At 43.1% G+C, this 20,913-nt stretch overlaps 1 protein-coding gene across 1 annotated transcript; it reads right to left on the reverse strand.

Annotated features, from left to right (window-relative positions):
• Window positions 1–376: 376 nt before the first annotated feature.
• Window positions 377–13,695, reverse strand: LOC117357290. The gene is made up of 3 exons (XM_033937658.1): window positions 13,149–13,695; window positions 9,329–9,434; window positions 377–556 (listed from the first exon to the last, which is right to left on the reverse strand). Exons 1-3 carry the CDS (start codon window positions 13,693–13,695, stop codon window positions 541–543), a joined length of 669 nt encoding a protein of 222 aa, XP_033793549.1. The 3' UTR covers window positions 377–540.
• Window positions 13,696–20,913: the final 7,218 nt, after the last annotated feature.

A 20,913-nucleotide genomic window follows, 5' to 3' on the forward strand; every position in this document is an offset into this window, starting at 1 on the left:
GGGACTGTCTCTTGCATATATAATGTACAGCTCTGCTTGCGCCTGGTAGTGCTATAGAAATAATAAATTGTTGCTGTAGGTTTAAATGGTCAATATTCTCAATGGAGAAGGGTAAATAGTGGGGTTCAAAAACAATGTATATAGGATAAAGAGAGATCAATCATAAATCCACAAAAATACCTCCCTTATATTCAATTTTCAAATTCTTAATTAGAAACAGTGATGAAGTTTTCTCATATCAGAGTTATCTCCACTAATCACACATTTAAAGTTCTTTATAGAGGAGAGGCCTCAGATCCCCGTGCGTTGCCAGTGATTAACTATACAACAGCACTAGATAGGGAACTAACCTCATCGGCACTCTCTCCCTCCTGCCTAATTTTAAGATGATGTATATCAAAAAACTCTCAAAAAACTGATAATGAACTTAGCTTCAATTAGGCAGGGAGTTCTTATGAGTTCTTATATCTCTCAGCTTCTGTTTGCTGCAGTCCGTTCCTGCCGATGTAAAGCTATCTGGCGTTTCGCTGTATAGCTGCGTCAGGGCAGTGGACTCCTGTAAAAATAATGCAAAAAAAACAGCGCTATTAGAGTAAGACCAATGCCAGAATACTCCTCTCTGAACTTCTACTTACTCGGCAAATGTATGAACACTCAAAATGGCAAAGATGGCCGCCGCTTTGAACTGCCCAGTTTTATACTACTAACATATTAACACAGTGATCATCAGTTTCCCATTCAAAGACTAGGAGGTGCAAGCCCTTTCAGACCATTGGATGTTGCAATCAGGCTCCTCCCATGTGATGTCATAGGGTCCCCCCCAGCCAGTCGGATTTTCAAGATAGCTCTAATGAATATGCATGAGAGAGATTTGCATACCTGTCACTTCCATTATATGCAAATCTCTCTCATGTATATTCATAGGGATAACTTGAAAACCCAACTGGCTGGGGGGCCCCCAGGACAGGGTTGAGAAACACTGCTCTAAGGTACAGCCATACCTCAAATACTGTGTGCAATTCTGGTAACTGTATCTCAAAAAAGATGCACCGGCATTAGAACAGGTACAGAGAAGAGCGACAAAAAATGATAAGAGATAGGACAAATTCCCTATGAGAAAATGCTAAAGCACCTAGGACTCTTCAGCTTGGAGAAGAGACTGCTCTGGGGTGATATGATAGAGGGCTATAAAATACTGAGTGGAGTGGAAAGGGTAAATGTGAATCGCTTGATCACTTTTTCCAAAAATACTAGCACTAGGGGGCATACGATGCAGCTAATAAGCAATAGATTTAAAACAAAATGGAGAAAATATTTCTTTCCTCGACATGCAATTAAACTTTGGAATTTCGTTGCCGGAGAATATGGTGATATCAGTTAGCTTAGCAGGGTTTAATAAAGGTATGAATAATTTCCTAAAAGAGAAGTCTATAAACCATTATTGAGATGGCTTGGGGAAGTCCACTGCTTTTTCCTAGGATAAGCAGCATAAAATATGTTTTATTCCTTGGGATCTTGCCAGGTACCTGTGACTTGGGTTAGCCACTGCTTGAAACAGAATACTGAATGATGGATGTTCAGTCTTTATACAACTGATATCCGTGTAATTTTTCTTTACCCCCCCACTTTCAATAGTCCTAGTGTATATTCTGGTCTTGTAATGTTATACCTAATTAAGGGCCCCTTTTATAAAGTCGAAATAGCAATTCTCCTGAGGTGAATGCACCGAAACCTGGTGTATTCGCCACAGGGGTAATCACTACCGCCGCTTCATCATAGGAGCCCTAAGATAAGAAAAAAAGACGAATAACCTCTCATCAGTATAGCTGACACCTATTTTTTTTATTCACCAAGGAAATACTGGTTGACAGAGATATTTATCGATGCTTTTCAAGAAGTTTAGCTGGGAACACTTTCTGTCAATTTCATATTTTTCTTCAGCCTTTACTGTCACAATAAATTAGATTTATTTCACTTAAAGTCTATGCCAGCATGTCTAATAGCATTAAAGATAGATGGACAGATAAATGTTTGTTGGATAAATTCTGTAAAACACCACTTCTAGTACACTCTGATTTTATTCCATTTCTGCACTGACGATTCCTCAACTGTACAACTACAAGCACAGCCTCTCATTCAACTAGAAAAAACATAAGCACATAAGAATAGCTGCTGCTGGGTCAGACCAGTGGTCCATTGTGCCCAGCAGTCCGCTCACGCGGCGCTCCTTAGGACAAAGACCAGTGCCCTACTAGAGTCTAGCCTTAACTGCATACATTCTGGTTCAGCAGGAACTTGTCTAACCTTGTGCTTTCTCCTATAAGAGCCTCTGGAAGGGCTTTCCGGATTTCTACCTCTCTCTGGGGGAAGAAGAACTTCCTTACGTTTGTACAGAATCTATTCCCTTTTAACTTTAGCGAGTGCCCTCTCGTTCTCTCTACCTTGGAGAGGGTGAAAAACCTGTCTTTATCTACTAAGCCTATTCCCTTCATTATCTTGAATGTTTCGATCATGTCCCCTCTCAGTCTCCTCATTTCAAGGGAGAAGAGGCCCAGTTTCTCTAGCCTCTCATTGTACGGCAACTCCTCCAGTCCCTAAACCATTTTTGTCGCTCTTCTCTGGACTCTTTCGAGTAGTACTATGTCCTTTTTCATGTACGGCGACCAGTGTTGGACGCAGTACTCCAGGTGTGGGGCGCACCATGGCCCGGCACAACGGCATGATAACCTTTTCATATCTGTTTGTGATCCCCTTCTTAATCATTCCTAGCATTCTGTTTGCCCTTTTCACTGCCACTGCTCATTGCACGGACGGCTTCATTGACTTGTCTACAAGTACTCCCAAGTCTCTTTCCTGTGGGCTCTCTCCGAGTACTGCACCAGACATCCTGTATTCATGCATATGATTTTTGTTACCGACATGCATCAACTAGCAGTAATAGTACCTGCGATGCAAAAATATCATTATACGCAAACTTTTTGTACGCTCAAAGAAGCCCCATGAAGAAGGACACGGAACTACTCAAAAGGGTCCAGAGAATGGTTAAGGGGTTGGAGGAGCTGCCATACAGCGAAAGATTAGAGAAACTGGGCCTCTTCTCCCTCGAACAGAGGAGATTGAGAGGGGACATGATCGAAACATTCAAGGTACTGAAGGGGAAAGACTTAGTAGATAAGGACAGGTTGTTCACCCTCTCCAAGGTGGGGGAGAACGAGAGGGCACTCTCTAAAGTTAAAAGGGGATAGATTCCGTACAAACGTAAGGAAGTTCTTCTTCACCCAGAAAATGGTAGAAAGCTGGAACGCTCTTCCGGAGTCTGTCATAGGGGAAAACACCCTCCAGGGATTCAAGAAAAAGTTAGACATGTTCCTGCTGAACAAGAACGGGCACTGGTAGGGCTAGTCTCGGTTAGGGCGCTGGTCTTTGACCAGAGGGCCCCCGCATGAGCAGACTGCTGGGCATGATGGACCACTAGTCTGACCCAGTAGCGGCAGTTCTTATGTTCTTATGTTAACTGGAATATAAAGATCTATTCATAGTGTACCTTGATCTGTCACAATCATGGTAAGCATGAGGATGCAAATAAGAAAACGGCACATGGGGATTGTGCCAGGAGAATTTTTTTTAATTTATTTTTAAAATTTGTAGCCCGCACATTCAACAATTCTATGTGGCTAACATAAAATATGCACAACACAATGACCAACAAACACATACAACACAAAATCCATAACAAACTTTTTTCCAGAAAACATAATTTAAAACAAATTCACAGTAGATCCAGAAAAAACAATCTTCACCTTCAAGAAAACACCCTTTCAAAGAACAGGGTTTTTAATGATTTTCTAAACTGCAAGATACTGTTTGCTTGCTTTATCTCCAAACAACCGTCTCCAAAACCTGGTTCTGTGGCGTTCCATCTGCCCGGTCCTGCTTCCCCTGGACATCGGATGAAGATTTATTTAAGCTAAGTTTTGCTTTTTTTCATTTTATGGAGTTGACTGGGGGGTTCCCAGAGTGGTAGCTGTAATCGTTCTCACCTGTGTGTATTTCACATTATTTTTTTGGTGATAGTGTTATTTTGATTTAAAAACACACTTAGGTTCCCTATGATGGTGTGTAGGTGGTGGTCTTATAGGCGCCACCTTGCTGTGTGAAGCGTTGGAGCTGCGCTCCCATCGCTGACCCCTCACACTGAGGGTTCCTAAATCTCTCAAAATTTCTTACAGTGTTGCTCAGTGTAATCTTTATTTGTTATTGAGTTTACTGTTGGGGTGTGTGCTATTCCGCTACCACTCTTGGAACCCTTGACCGTTTTTGCCTTTTTGTCGGTCTTTTTGCTTTATCTCCAAAGGCAACGCATTGCAGCAGAGCAGCCCCTGAGCCGTCAGCATGGATCTATGAAACCCTGCAAGTCAAAGATGGTACTTCCATATTCATCTTATCCACGGACCGTAACGTCCGCGTCGGGTGATAATAATGCAATAAAGACCCAAATACCATCGGGCTGTTGTCATATATAAGCTTAAAAATTAAACATAAAACCTTAAATTCTACACGTGATGCAATTGGCAACCAATGCAAATCACAATGTAGGCAACATGCCTACATCTATGTGTAATTTTTTCCAGCTTTTAAACAGAAATACTTTACCTATTTCCTGGAATCAGCTACTGTTAAATTTCCTTACTGTAAAGAAGTTTAAATCCTGTCAATTTTTAAAGTCAGTCTTCCTTTACCAAGCTGCCTTGTTATGGAATCCTTTGCCTTCTTTAATAATTTGTCAACAAAGAAGCTATTTTTTTGTATTTAGGAAAGCCTTTAAAAATCACCCCCCCCCCCCCCCGCCACACCTTTTACTAAGCCACGGTAGAGGTTTCTACTGCGGCCTGGAGCACTGAACGCTCTGGCGCTCATAGAATTCCTATGAGCGAAGGAACCGTGGTAGAAACTTCTGTTGTGGCTTAGTAAAAGAGAGCCTTTTTTTCAAATATAAAGTACTCTCTGTTAACCGAAACTCAAGCAACCAGAACTCTCAAGCAATCAGAAAAAAAAACAAAAAAAAAAACAAAGAAATACTGTAACACTTTAAATAAAAATGAAAATAAAATCAATTTCTGGTGGAAATTTAAGTGTAAACCTGGCACATCACACCTGAGTACCCCCACGCTTTGCCTATCAGATATCTGGTAGTTTGTCTGGAACAGTTTATGGGTATAGTATTATTTAGGCCTATTTTTCATAGTAACTCTCAAGCAATCAGAAACTACATTTATACGGCATCTGTCATTCCCCATGGGTGCCGATTAACTGAAAGTCTACTCTATATCTTATCCAAAGAATAAGGGAATGGTTTTTTCGGAGGGGGGGGGGGGGTTTCCCTTTCTCATTGAGTTGAATTAATGGTTGCCTGGATCCTACAAATTGTAATTCCTGTTCTAGTCATTCATATTTGTTACTCGTATTAAACTCTGAAGTTATTTGCAAGCTATAAGACATGGAACGGAATGTGAAACAAATGGCAAATGCCTTGGAGTCGGTGTAAATGTCTGCAGGTACTTTTCATGGGAAAAGGCATAATTTAGGGCTATATCTTCCATGCAAGTTAGGCGCCCTGCTATAAAAATGTCCTCATATTTGTCAACTATAGATTGATCATTCATATCTTGCTCATCACCTGCAAAAGCGACTCTGATCTGCATTGCATTCTGTATCATTATTCTGCTAATAACACTGTTTTTACCGATTGCCTGCTTGCTCTTCATGGACCATAAAGCTTGCTTAATTGTCTTATCAGCAAGCACTGGTTCGAATGTGCAATGTTGTGGTTTCTCAGTATAACATTTATTGTCGTATGTATGCAAGCTCACAGGGGATGCTTTCCCGTCAGAGTCCTCAGCCCAAGCTCTGCTCCTCAATATCTGCAAACAGATTTGATCTTTACAGTAACCAAGAATATTTATAAAAAAATAAAAGTTAAGCAGGTCCTTAAACCAAATATGTGTACTTCTATGCCAGGCGTATTCATTGTAGGTATCTTGAAATCCACACACAGACCTTGGTGGTTTGAGTATTTTGTTTGCCTAGTTAATTTTATATTCCGATTCAGTAGAGAATTATGCTTGCTATGGATCATAATGGTTCATGCATAAAGGACTAGATTCAATAAATAGCGCCTATTCTATAAGCAGCGTTATTCTATAAACCAAGGATCTCAAAGTCCCTCCTTGAGGGCCGAAATCCAGTTGGGTTTTCAGAATTTCCCCAATGAATATGCATTGAAAGAAGTGCTTGCACATGAATCTCATGCATATTCACTGGGGAAATCCTGAAAACCCGACTGGAATACGGCCCTCAAGGAGGAACTTTGAGACCCCTGCTATAAACAGAGCTTAACCCCCCTCCCCCCAACACACACACACATACAAACACTTTTACAAAACTGTGACCAAAGGACTGAGTTGATATGAGCAAATATTTCCCGTTACTTTACACATAAATTTAAAAAAAGAAAAAATGGAAAATATATTTTATTGAAAGGAATTAAAACATTTTGCAGTTAGCTCTCAGAGGTCAATACCTCCTTCCCCAAGTCAAGACAGTAAGCTGTCCTGACCTGAGAAAGGAGGTTGTAGTCTCTGACAGTTGATCAAAAATGTATTAAGATTAGTCCACTGAAAAGATATCATCTTAATTCTATGAGGGTGAATCAAAAATTAAAGGCAATTTGGATCTCAGCTATGGATCTGCATTTGGCATAATGCATGATGACTTGGGTTACAGGAAAGTCTGCACACGATAGGTCCCTAAAACCTAACTGATCTGCATATGCAACAGCGACCAAGTTCCTGAGATCGAATGAGAAGATCTGAGTATTCTGGAGAGAATTGGCACTGGCAACAAGACATGAGTGCATCACTGTGACCCAGAGAGCAAAAGACAAAGCATGATGAAGTAAAGAAAAGCGGTGCTCAAGTTCAATTTATTTGATATACCGCTGCAAATATAAAACTGAGGTTAACATCTCAACAGCTTACAATTAAAAAAGAGGGGGGAATGGATGCAAACAAATAAACAATATACCGACTGAACAAACGTCTTGAAACATTAGGAAAGAGAAGGGCAAGTTACAATTGAGCAATGGGAAAAGGATAGAATAAGAACATATAAGGAAAGGGCAAGACTCTCTAAAGACTGTCAATCCAATGGACAGTCACCCTGATGTACAATTTTCTAATGAGATGACCAGCAGGTTGTTGTGGTGGAGACATAGGTTTGTTCACCAAGAATTGACGTCAACTTCAGCTTCATCTCCATCTACTTCAAAGTGACCCAACTCATCACCGTTCAGTTTGGCTGGAGACCAGTAACCAGTACAAGTGCAAACAGAGGGCAACTTCACGGTTTTCATAGGCTATATTCACTGAACAGCAAGACTTGAGATGATCCACTGTGTGATGAGGCTTGCAAAGCAAAATCCTGTTCCAACCATTGTTTATATCCTGCTTCCTCTTATTTTCTACTTTTAAATGAAAGCATTAGATGCAATTGAGTAAAAGTATAACAATTGGTTGAATTATTACTTTGGTAAAAGTAACAAACATTTCAACATTTCTTTATAAATAAGTGACAAAACTTTTATTTAAATATAGTAACTAACTGCATTTTCTTAGGGCTCCTTTTATGAAGGCGCGTTAGGGCTTTAACACACAGAATAGCATGCACTAAAATGCCACGTGCTAGCCGCTACCGCCTCCTCTTGAGCAGGTGGTAGTTTTTCAGCTAGCGCATGCTATAGCGTGCACCAATCCGATGCGTGTGCTAAAAACGCTAGTGCACCTTCGTAAAAGGAGCCCTTAGTTGCTATACAACACTGATTACGAGCTGCCATTCACTCTATTTCTTCCTTGTTCACCCAGGTTCGGGAGCAGCCAAAAAATTACTTCTTTGCGGGAATGCAGATGCTAGTAGAATGATACAACAAATGCATCATCTTGCATGAGGACTATGTGGAAAAGTGATATGTTCAGTTGCTCACAGCTACTTCTATTAAAGCCGCTAAAGGTATTTTGCCTTTACTTTTTGATTTATCCCCATACATTGCCAAAGTGCTAGAGCTATAGAGCCTAATGACTAGCAGGGATGGAATGCATGGTCATGGAAACTCCTCCTGAAAAGGATTTTGAGTTGTGGCTCAGAAGCATCTTCAGCAGATAGCTCCAGGAGAAAGAAATGAGGCACCCAGTGCAACCAACCCCAGAAACAGGGTTAAACATGCTAGGTCCAGGGTTAGACATGCTAGGTCCAGGGCAGAAATTTGTAAGGGGGCCCCAAAGCCTATCAGCTGGCTGTGCTACCTTCAGTTTGGGGCAGGCTTCAGGCCCATTCTGACATGAGGACCAGGACAAGTGCCATGTTTACCCTCCCCTCCTCCCTATGCCAGTCCTGATTGTAGCAGCTGAGTGCTGGTGAAATAAGTAAAGCCTCAGGCAGTTCCAACTGAGCTGTGAGGATCCACAGTTGAATGGCACCTGGGATAGACATCCCCCTAAAAAAAGAGGAGCTCCAGCAGCTGAGAAACAGGTGATGACCCTAGGCAGCTCAGATACTGCAGCTAATGGGTACCCGGAATGGAGGAAGAACTGCAGTGGTAGAAAGGCAATACAGCAGCAACTCTTCCAGGCAGAGGAAGGTCCAATAGCAGAGAAATGGAGAAGCAGCAACCCCTCCAGGCAGAGGAAGGTCCAATAGCAGAGAAATGGTGGAGCAGCAACCCCTCCAGGTGAAAGGGAGGTCCAGCCGCAAGGTGACAAGCCTTCCAGGTGGGAGGAAGACCAAGCAGGTGAGATGGAGCTAGTCTCAGAGGTGGAGATCTTAAAGCACACACTAGAACAGCAGGCCAGACCAATCATCAGTGATTCTCCCAGGACTTTCAACACAGCAGCCACTGGTCCAATTACACTACTGCCTATGTTTGAAACTTGGGGAACAATAGGAGGAAGAACTAGTAATATAACATGGAGGGAGGGGGGAGGAGACACAAAGGTTTACTTATCTGACTGGTAATACTGTGTTGAGATTAGAACCTAAAATTATCTAAATGGCTAGCTGATGTTCTATAGGAAGGAGAAAGGAATCCTTGCAATTCTTTGAGCAACAATGCTTCAAGGAGTTTTTAATACCTCAACTGGAAGTGCACTGTTATTACCTTCTATGAATCCATAGCTGTATATGCTGAATATACTTGAAATGTTTGGTAGCCAGCCTTGTTCACAGTCACATTCATTTGGGGTTTTTCCTGAGAGGAAGGGAGGAAAATCTTACTCACTTACACACTTCTTCTTCAGGTAGGTGCCAAGCAGGGACCACCGGAGCAGACCCGAAAAGGACTCCTGTCCAATCAGCCCAGCACGCAGGGACGACTTCAAAAGGAACTACACACGGGAGAAAGAAAAAGGAAGAATTATGGTTATTAGATAGGAAGAAGGAAAGGCTTGAGTATGAAGATAAAAAGGAAAATTTGGATTTATACAAAATTTCTTTTGAAGCCCACAGATACTGCATGGACATTTGTTATTATTAACATATATAATTGCTGAACCAACACTTTATTATGGACTTCTATCTGAGATGTGTACAATAATCAAAGATTTAGATAAAAATTATAGGTACTGATATGCAAAGGCTCTTATGCTTGTGTGCATTTTATTTTGCAAGCTTTCTTTCCTGGCATAGAATGTCTTATAATGAAGATTAATTACCATTGTGAATAATCTAGCCTAAAGCTTTTCTATAAGAAAATCTAAGATCAAAATTTCAAATTGAAAATGCTCCCCCCTTTAATGACAATTTTTTTTTTACTTTTGCCAAAGGCCTATAGGGGCTGTATTAAAAATTGCTGTGATAAAATAAATCACACATCCTACTCTTTGCAAATGCTTTATTCTGTTCACACCCATTAACTTACTCCTCGGGCTGTAACTGATGTTTACAAAACATATCACAGCCATTTCTTTCTGAATGGTTTGAGGTAGAGTTACCATATGGCTCCGGAAAAAGGAGGACGGATTGAGATATCCGGGTTTTACTTCTACTGAAAGCAAGGGAAGTAAAGCCCGGATGTCTCAAAACGTTTTTCTTTTTCTGGAGCCATATGGTAACCCTAGTTTGAGGAAACAGCAAAGCAGAGGGTCCACTAGAAGAGAATCCAACATGGAGCACAACACAACAGGTACACCAAATGAGGATGAATATGTTTATTGAAAATGCACCCAAGACCAGCACCCAACACATTTAATCTGTGCGGCATCTTCAAGGGCATATAACTAAATGATTAAACATAAATACAACATATGAACTGACTTTATTAAAAAAAAAAAAAAAAAAAAAAAGAGAGAGATTAAAAGATAAAACCAAAAAATACTTGTCATTAAAACCGCAAAAGGAACATATCAAGAACCAATTCAGAGCATGACTTACCTAACTTAAGTTAAAAACTGCTTTTGCTACCACATGTAACTAAAGCTGGTGTCCAGTGTATGCCTTTCAAAGTGCATGGGGACAGGAGGGAATGGAAAGGAAGTGATTGGGGACTGGAGGGGATGGGGACCAGTTTATGTTCCCGTGCACTCTGCACACCTCAACTGAGGAACCTGAAACACCAACACCTCAGCCAAAAAAAAAATTAAAGAAAAATTTCATATAGCAGAACCGGTTCTTTTTTGGGAAGCTTCTAAAGCAGTTCTTAGAGGTGATATCATTGCTTATGTCGCTTCACGGAATCGACGTATTGCTGCTAAAATTATCTCTTTTGAGCGTCAGTTTCAATGTGCTTATTTGCAATGTCCTGCAGCACAAGTGGCTCTTAATACTCTCTTGCATGAAAGGTATCAACGTAGTGCTATATATAGGAAATTTAAATTTTTTCATTTTGGAAATCGTCCTGGTCGTTTTTAGTGAAACTCACCAAAACTTGGAGTGGATCAAGGATGGTTCAATCACTTCGCCTTTCAGATGGGACTATTACTAATGTAACTAATAAAATTTCCAAAGCATTTTGTGATTATTTTGCAAGTCTTTATACGGCTGATTCTTCTTCCCAACTTGTTTAGGCTTATATAGAGGATGCTTCTTTGCCTAAGTTAACACCGCAAATGTTAACTTCTTTAAATGCGCCTATTAGAGGAATAGAAATCCAAAAAGTAATTAAATCTTTATCTACTTGTAAGGCACCTGGGCCGGATGGATTTACAGGGGAATATTATAAATTACTTGTTAATCATATTCCAAGTACATTGATGTGTTATTATAATCAATGTGTAGAAGACAATTCTTTTCATTTAGGAGCTACTGATGCTCTGATAACATTGATCCCAAAACCGGGTAAAAATCCTCTGTTGGTAGAATCATATCGTCCAATTTCATTACTCAATGTAGATCTTAAGATATTTGCAAGAGTATTGGCAGATAGACTGGCAATTCATCTGCCTATGCTGATAGGGGAAGAACAAGTTGGTTTTATAAGAGGTCGTCAATCAGTTTTACATCTTAGAAAAGTTTTAATGGCGTTGATGACTGGACAGACAAAAGCAATTTCTGGTATGTTGGCTAGTCTGGATGCAGAAAAAGCTTTTGACCGAGTGGAGTGGTCCTTTCTCTTTTCTGCATTGTCTAAAATAGGAATTCCTGGATGGTTCTTAGATAGTCTTTGAGTTTTGTATGCCAAGCCAAGGGCCTCTATTTTGATTAATGGCACTTGTTCATCTCCTTTTACTATTTCTTGTGGGACTCGACAGGGATGTCCTCTTTCTCCTTTATTATTTATAATATATCTAGAACCTATATCTAGTATTAGCTTTTGCGGATGATTTGATTATTTTGACTGATCCTGAGAATTCTTTACCACATCTTATTGATGCAATATTTGAATTTGGATTTCATTCTGGGTTTCGTCTGAATTATCAGAAAGTTCCAGTAAATAAAGGAATTCCCTGAGGGGATTAACTTAGAACAATTCAATCAAGCAGCCAACAATGTCATTCACTGCACCATTCTCCCATCTAATTAATGGTCAGGTCAAACCTCTAATTAGAATTTCAGTTAGGGCTCCTTTTGCAAAGGTGCACTAGCGTTTTTAGCGCACGCACTGGATTAGCGTGCGTTACCTGAAAAACTACCGCCTGCTCAAGAGGAGGCGGTAGCGGCTAGAGCACGCGGCATTTTAGCGCACGCTATTCCGTGCGTTAAGGCCCTAACACACCTTTGTAAAAGGAGCCCTTAGTAATAGGGGCATCATTATTCACAGCAATTTAAACGCCAGGAGAGGCATTTTCAGGAAGTATTACAGAGTGTGATATTGTCAAAATTGGATTAATGAAACGCCTTATACTTGGGTATGGCAGCTACTAGGGTTTCAGCGTTGCAGGTTGTGCAGAACTTTGCTATTCGTATATTGAGGGGGGGGGGTCTCAATTTGATCATGTATTGTGGGACAGGATCCTGGCTAGGCTTAGTTGCCCCTCTGAATCCCCGTCCCAGAGTTTTGAAGAAAGGTGGTGGAACACAGCTTTCAGTGCCTCCCAAGAATTGCACACTGAGATTCCCTGGTTGAATAAGGCAAAACACTTTAATGGTAAACAAACTTCAAACACAATTGCAGAAATGGCACAAGCAAAAAAAAAAGGCTTTTATGAATTCAGTTCGTTCTTATTAGGAAATAAGTAGGTTCCACTTTAGCACAAGCCGTGCTTTTAGCCTAAGTCCAGTCCATAAACAAAAGTCCAAAACTTTTCCTTCTGGCCTCACTCTTGGCCCTATCAAAACAGTGCATTAGCCAAACACTTTTCCTTTGGAAAACACTCTCCCTGGCTCTGGCTGTGGCCCTGTTGGGTAGAGCCGAATCCCCAACAGGCTGGGAGGAGATAGACCTGTACACCACAGGTGTTGCCGCCCTCCCAAAAGACAGGCTCAGGTTTTACTTCTTCACCCCCAAACTGCTCCAAAAATAAGACACAAAATTCAAAACTTTCAGCTACAGGTTTCTACAGTTCCTGGGGAGGCCCCAGCATGATACTCTGGCAGGCTTTAAAACAAAAGGCCAGAATGCAAAACTCCCGTGAAAAAACTGCTTGGCTTAACAACCTACTCACAGTCCATCTGCTGTTCTCCCCAATCAGGCAAAGCATAGTCCTCCTGGCACTCCATATCATAGTCCTCAGGCTGGGCTTCTGAGACTGGTTTGATATGGATGTCTTCCAGTTCCTCCATCTCCCAGTCCTCAGAGAAATTGCCTTGTGCTGGCCCTGGTTTAGCTGGAAGGACTGGCTTCCTTCTCAGCTTACGTTCAGCTGCCTGTTCCAGCTGTTTCTCCCCTTTCTCTGACGAGGAAAGCTCAGTAAATGGGAGCATCGGCAACCAGCCACGCCCCCTCCTAGCAGAGATAGACAAACTCTTAAAGGGCCCTGCATTCTCAATGTCATCCTGAGCTCTGGACACTCTTAAAGGGACGGGCTCCTTTCTAAAGCTGTGCACAAGATTTCTAAACTGTCCAGGATGTTTCCTATACCTGGTAACAGGGTTTTTAATGGGGTTTATAGGGACTCTCTCCCTGTTTCTGGTAGGGTTAGCATGATTCCTGTCACAGTATCCCTCATACTGAAGAAGCTGCATTGGCTTCCAGTGCAGTTCTGTATACATTATAACAGGGGTAGAGAACTCCAGTCCTCGAGAGCCGTATTCCAGTCGGGTTTTCAGGATTTCTCCAATGAATATGCATTGAAAGCAGTACATGCAAATAGATCTCATGCATATTCATTGGGGAAATCCTGAAAACCCGACTGGAATACGGCTCTCGAGGACCGGAGTTCCCTACCTTGCATTATAAGATTCTTATGTGTGGTGCGTGATGCTTTGGAATGTCGGGGATATTCAGAGGCACTTAACTAGGGTTACCATATGGCTTCAGAAAAAGGAGGATGGATTGAGACATCCGCATTTTAATTCTGTTGACAGCAATGGAAATAAATCCCAGACGTCTCAATCCGTCCTCCTTTTTTTTGGAGCCATATGGTAACCCTACACTTAACCAGATAGTGCTACTGAATACCCCCTCTAACTGCCTATGCCCAATTTGTGGGCAGGCCAGGGGTGGAGTTTGGTCTAAGTGGACACATAGTCAGTTAATGGCGATTTTCAGTCCACTAACCAGCTAAGTAACCGCCCATCCTTGAGACTGCAAAATAGCTGTTGCAACTTAATGTGGCAAGTTAATCAAGCACCAAAATGAATATCGGCCAATGCCAGGTCAACTTCTGGGTTGGCGGTCATATCCAGATATTCAGTGCCAGAAGCTGAGCAATATTCCAGCATTGAATATCAAATTAAGTCAGCCCAAGGCTGGAAGCAGCTTGTATGCCACTCACTACCGCAGGCTGAATATCGACTTCAAGCTAACTCCTTAAGCATGGAGCATTGTGCAGATAACTGAATCTCAGAGCTGCTGAATGGGGGTGGAGGCAAGATTCCCTGGACCTGGCACTAGTGCTGATCGATTCATTTTTCTAAAAATCAATTCCCCCTCCTACCTTTTAAAACAGCAGTTCTTTGCTTTCAGCGAGTATGAGCAGCCAACAACTGATACACACTGCTCACGCCAACTGCACAGCCTTCCCTGTGATGCAATTTCCTGTTTCTGCATAGGCGGAAACACTCCAAAGGAAGCTGCGGGGCTGATGGGAGCAGTGTGTATCAGTCGCTGGCTGCTTGTGCTTACAGCCAGTGAAGAGCTGCTGTTTTAAAAGGTATGGGAAGGGCCTCAATTTTACAGGGGGGGGGCAGAGGCAGGCCCCTTGTTTGCCCCAGGCCTGGATTTATCTCTTGGCAGTCCTGCTGAGCTCTCTGCCTATTCATTCTGTCTAAAAGTTTCCATTTTGATATAGAGATATCACAGAGAAATGGGCACATTCCAACCAGTAGATTTTGAAAAGAAATGAAGAATGTTAAGTGGTGTGAACTAAAATTGCTTGGGTTAATATTCAAAGGGGCCACCAAGTGTATATCTTCCCTATCCGTGGATCTGTAGCTGTGCTGTCCAGATAATGCCACTGAAGATCTCTCTACCTGCTGCAGCAATTTGCGTAGAGTGCCAGGGTGGAATGAGAGTGAAACGCCCAGTTAAACTGATATCAGTGATACATATCTACATTGCTAAATTATGTATAACTAGTCTTTAAGCCCGTTACATTAACGGGTGCTAGAATAGATATGTGTGACTGTCTTTCTTTCTTTCTCTCTCTCCTTGGCCGCTGCCTCTCTGTCTTTCTTTCTTTCTTTTTTCTTTCTGTCTCTCTCTTTCCTCGGCTGTCCACCACCACCCCTTGCCTGCTCCCCCTGTCCAGCAGCATCCCTTCTCCCTTCGTTTTACCTCCCCCTGTTCTCTGTTGTGCCATGCCTGCCTGTCTCTCTGTGGCCCCTTCTGTTTCCCCCCTCCCAGAGCAAAGCATGATTGCTGTCTGCCCCCCCCCCCCCAGCAGCCCCCTTTCCCTCTCCCCCTCCACTTCTTACCAGCACACCTCGCACATCTGCACAACGCCCTCCTGCCGTTGTAGAGTCAAACCGCCGCTCAATCCACACCCCAAGCCAGCGCAGGCACCGCAAGCCACCCCACGCACCGCAAATGGAATTCAGCACGGAGGCACACATCACGGCCTCCAAAGTGCGCATGCGCGCTTAGGGTTTTATTATAGAGGATTAGAATTTATGTACTGCCTCTTTGAAGAAATTCATCCAAGGGAGTGAACAGAAAGAATAAACCAGATGTGGCGGGGCATTTTTGATAGGTTATCTAAATATGAGTTGGTGCCCTGGACGTTTTGTTAAACATTTGATTATCCCTGCCTGTAATATGCCTCCAACACGCCCCCTTGAGGTTTAGATGCATGGCAGATAAAAAGTCTAGCAAAACATTTAGCAAGTCGGTTTCGAAAATGGCAACTGGGACATTTTGGCAAGAAAAACATCCAAGTGCCACTCTATACCATTTTTTTAGACGTCTTTATGTTTTGAAAATGAGCCCCATAAGCAATAGACAATTACAGCTGTAAAAATATTACATTAGTAACACATGACTTTTCCATGTAAAGTGGCTGAATGGTACAGTTATACATGCTTACTGTATACCCAGCAGTGGTGACCATCTTATGTATATATTCAGTGCCATTAGCTATCCATAAATCAATGCTGAATATAAGCCACAGCCGGCATTAAAGAAATAGGGTCTTAAGCACTATTGGATACTGACCTGACTGCTCGTACTGAGCAATACCGCCACATAGCAGCTCTTGATTCATAAATCTACAGGGGAAAATTCCTCTGAAGGCTTTTATGGTGCCCCGCTGGGATAAAAGTGAAGGTCACACAGAGAGGCTACAGGAAGTAATGCTCCCACAGCATGGTTCTGTTAAATTTTATTTTCCTTACTAGTGCCAACGGCAGGAGCCATCATTTCTCATTCCCTTTGCAGAATGACATATTAGCCAGCAATGCGCATTTAATTCCAACCAGTTGACCTTGTTGACAAAGTTGATAAGTGATTAAATTGATCCCCAGTGCAGTAGTTCCCCGTCCATTTCCGAATACAGTTTAAACTCCTCTTGCTGACCTGAAGCCCCCCCCCCCCGATATCTCTCCTCACTCATCTCCCCCTATGCTTCCCCCCGTGATCGCCGCTCGTCGGGCAAGCCCCTCTTACCTGTACCCTTCTCTTCCACTGCCAACTCCAGACTCTGTCCCTTATTTCTTGCGGCGCCGTTTGCCTGGAACAGGCTGCCTGAATAAAAATACGTCGTGCTCCGTCCCTGGCAGTGTTCAAATCCAAGCTGAAGACCCACTTTTTTGAAACTGCTTTCAACTCTTAACTCCCCCTCACTGCTGTCAGATACCTAGACCCACTATAACCTCCCCAACTCTGAAATGTCCTGTCTAAATTAGATTGTAAGCTCTTCTGAGCAGGGACTGTCTATTGTATGTTAAAATGTACAGTGCTGCGAAAGCCTTTCAGCGCTATAGAAATAATAAATAGTAGTAGTAGCTAAAAAGCAGACCATGGATGGAGAAACTATAGAAAGGATCAGAATATATTGCTCTGCTTAAGGACACCAACTACACGCAGAAAAAAATCCCCACAACCATAACATTGGAAGTGAACTTTTTTTTACATACTTTGGGCTCCTTTTACTAAGCTGCGTTAGCGTTTTTAGCGCACCAGCATTTTAGCGTGCGCCAAACCCGCGCTACGTGGCTAGAACTAACGCCAGCTCAATGCTGGCATTAGCGTCGAGCGTGCGCTATTCCGTGCGTTAATGCCCTAACGTGGCTTAGTAAAAGGAGCCCTTAGACTTATATTTGTATTTTAATGATTTTACTATGAAGAGCGAATAATACATCATCTTTCACAGTCTTTTGTTGTTATCGTTGGATTGTTCTCACTGTGGAATATTGGGTCTTCGTTCTGCCTTTGTTGTGTTACTGATTTCTCTGACATACCATTCCAAGAACCGTGCTGAGCTTCTAAATGTGTACCCTATTTAACACTGCCCTACTGGGACACAGAAAAAAACTTAAGAGCTAACTATTCAGTTGAAAATTCATCTTAATCAGGAGCTTAAAAGGTATGGGCCTGATATTCAAACGAGTTTAACCAAGCAGAAGAAGCTCCTGCCTGGTCAAACTCTGCAATATTCAACAGTGAACAGGTAGAGCTGCTGAACATTTGCCGTGACCGCCCAGGGATGGTCTGGGACAGAGCTTGGGCAGAGTCTAAAGTTAGCCTAACTTTATCCATGGAGCCAGTTATGTTCCAGGTTGCAACCTGAAGGATCATCTGGTTCCCCTCCCCCCCTTCCCCCTCAATTTCCCCAAAGAGAAAACAAATGTACAATAAGACCCCCCCTTTCCCCATTTCCAATCCCCCTCCCTCCCTAACTCCCCCTAAAGACAGGTCTAAACCCCAACCCCCCCCCCCCTTCCCCCTCAATTTCCCCAAAGAGAAAACAAATGTACAATAAGCCCCCCCCCTTTCCCCATTTCCAATCCCCCTCCCTCCCTAACTCCCCCTGAAGACAGGTCTAAACCCCAACCCCCTCCCCCCTTCCCCCTCAATTTCCCCAAAGAGAAAACAAATGTACAATAAGACCCCCCCCTTTCCCCATTTCCAATCCCCCTCCCTCCCTAACTCCCCCTGAAGACAGGTCTAAACCCCAAACCCCCAACCTCCATAGCCCCCCCTAAGCCTGTCCTGAATGGCCCCAGTCGTCTAGGGTCCTGAGGGCAGAAGCATTTGAAATGGTGTCAGCACACTACCGCTTAGATGGAGCAGCAGTGGAGGTGGAACCGTGCTTGTGCTTCTTAGCTTTCTTATGCAGTTCCCCCCGATGGCGGCAGCAAAGTTGGGACTCATATGCTGACTTTTTGTATTTTTACAACCACACTCAAAGCAGTTTACATACAGGTACTTCAAGCATTTTCCCCCAATGGGCTCACAATCTATCTAATGTATCTGGGGCAGTGGAGGATTAAGTGACTTGCCCAGAGCTACACAGAGCAGTGTGGGATTTGAACCCACAACCTCAGGGTGCTAAGGCTATAACTCTAACCACTGCACCAAACTCTCCTCCAGGAAGAGCCGGACGTTGATGTAGGTTCCAGTATAACGCTTCAAAATGGAACCTCAGCATTGGAATTGGCCATCTTCGACGCCGCAAAATTTGACTCGAAAAGTTACTTTTTTTTTTTTTTTTTTTGAGGCGCTAGTGACCCCAAGAAAAAAAATGCCGACGGGAGGCTCCTTCAAAAGAAATGGGGAGGCTAAGTAGGCCGTCCGTGCCAGCTTACATGGATGACATCACCCACACATGAGGATATGCTGCCTGCTTGTCCTAGTATAATCAGCGAGAGACAGTGTCTCTGAGGAAAGAATTGTGACTGAGAGATAGAAAAGGATTAAACTGAAGCACAGGATTGAATGACAGTGAGAAAGAGGCTAGTGAGTGAGTGTTGCTTTTCCAGTAAACGTTGGTTGTGTTAATGAGGAAAAGCTTTCACAGCTGCTGGGCTGACTAATATATAGTGAAAGAGACAAAGCAGCTGGCGTGAAAAAGTCGGTGACTGGAGTCAGAAACTGTGCGCTGCTGAAGCTTTATGTTTATGAATACTTGATATACCACCTTTCACAATGTGCGAGCAAAGTGGCAAATTGATGAGGAAATGAAAGAGAACGCCAAACAAAAAAGAACCAACAAACCTGCAGTGAAGATGCAAGACAAGAAAACAAAACGAAACTGCAGGAAAATGTACAGGGTGCAGGAATTTATTAAAATAACAAAAATCTTAAAACAAATACATTGGTTATATCCAAAGAACTGGTCCTAATAGTCATGTGGACCGTGTTTCAAAGAAACACTCCTTCCTCAAGGGTCCCAAATGTTGGTACGTAGAGTATATCAAAATTGCAATGCACGCAACTACAAAGTCAAAAATAAACAGGCATGGAAATCGCCTGTACGAGCAACGTGGACTGGGAGAGTGATGAAGCTTCTCACCATTTCTACCCCCAAACACATAAAAGCCTCTAGGTAATAACCCCGGGCCCCATAGTATCATCTTTCTAACAATGGTTGATAATGCTTCTCAGGCCCCAGGCAAACTAACGTTGATCGGGCTGGGGCTGAAGACAAATCCCAGTCCTGCGGGTCGCAGCTTCGGCATAGCCCACCCTGGGACAGCAGAGGCTAGTGGCGGGTGGCTTGTGGCAGCGGCAGCGGCAGCGGTAGCGAGCACAACAGTGTGAGATGCCGCTACTGAAGAGGATCTTGGACCTAGGAGTAGTCTGATTGTGACATTGGCGTAGCCAGACAGACAATTTTGGGTGGGCCTGAGCCCAAATTGGGTGGGCACAATATTTTCTCAGCCTCTGCTGTTAAGTGCATGTAGCTTAATAACAGTATAAACAACTTTCATTTTTCCATTTTTGAAACATGCACTAAGGCTCAGGCAGTAGCTGAAGAATCGGTGTGGCAAAGAGAAAGAGTAAAGATTAAAGGGAATTGCATGGAGAAAATTCTCAGCAATTCTGCACATCACATTTTGCCTGGTTTTGCCAGACAAAGGAATACTAGAATTACAGAAGGCCTGAGCCATCTTGTGCTGTGATCATTCCTGTAACCACCTTCTATTTAGTTTCTCTGTGTGTTTCGCATCATGGATCCCACGGGGGGGGGGGGGGATGGAACCCTGGACTGCAGGATGCAGCCACTGAGCCCATTACATGATACATCATGGTGGTGGGAAGTGCTACTCCTGGTGTAAGGCAGCCAAGAGCTGAGCTCTGAAGAGAAGTGCGTGGCCGTGCACCTGCACGGCTTAGAGGGAACATTGTCCTCCACCACAATGTCATCCAGTATCTTGCCCCCCTCACCTCCCCACCACTGCTGTATGCTTCTCGAGCCAGCAGCAGCGGCAGTAAACTTAAACGTAGTCATCATGGTACCTCGCTGCACCTTCCCGCGGCTGCCAAATAAGGAAGTGATGTCGGAGGGGGTGGACCAGCAGCCACAGAGATGTGCAGGAAGGTCCCTCATTGACTGAATTTAAAGTTTACTGCTGCTGCTAGTCCAGGAAAGCAGTGCAGAGTATGGCGGGAGGTTCCAGATTCGATGGACCAGCTGTGCACCCCCTTAGACCAAGCACCCGGGGCAGATACACGCCCCTTGGTACGCCACTGTGTGGACGACCCTTCCCCTTCTGCAATTAGAGTTGGACATCCATCTTTGGAACCCTTCATTGTTCCACCTAAAACACAACCCATTGCTATATGGATGTAGAGCAGATTGAGACATCCATATCCTGGTTTTATGACAT

The sequence above is a fragment of the Geotrypetes seraphini genome, chromosome 3 (assembly GCF_902459505.1).
Source record: "Geotrypetes seraphini chromosome 3, aGeoSer1.1, whole genome shotgun sequence".
Taxonomy (NCBI): Eukaryota; Metazoa; Chordata; class Amphibia; order Gymnophiona; family Dermophiidae; genus Geotrypetes; species Geotrypetes seraphini.

Excerpts from the sequence above, each read along its gene's own strand:
- LOC117357290 (XM_033937658.1), bottom strand. The coding sequence starts at position 13,695 with ATGTATACAGAACTGCACTGGAAGCCAATGCAGCTTCTTCAGTATGAG. Across the intron at positions 9,435-13,148 it reads GGGAGAACAGCAGATGGACT|TTCCTTTTGAAGTCGTCCCT; the intron begins GTGAGTAGGTTG and ends TCCCGTGTGTAG.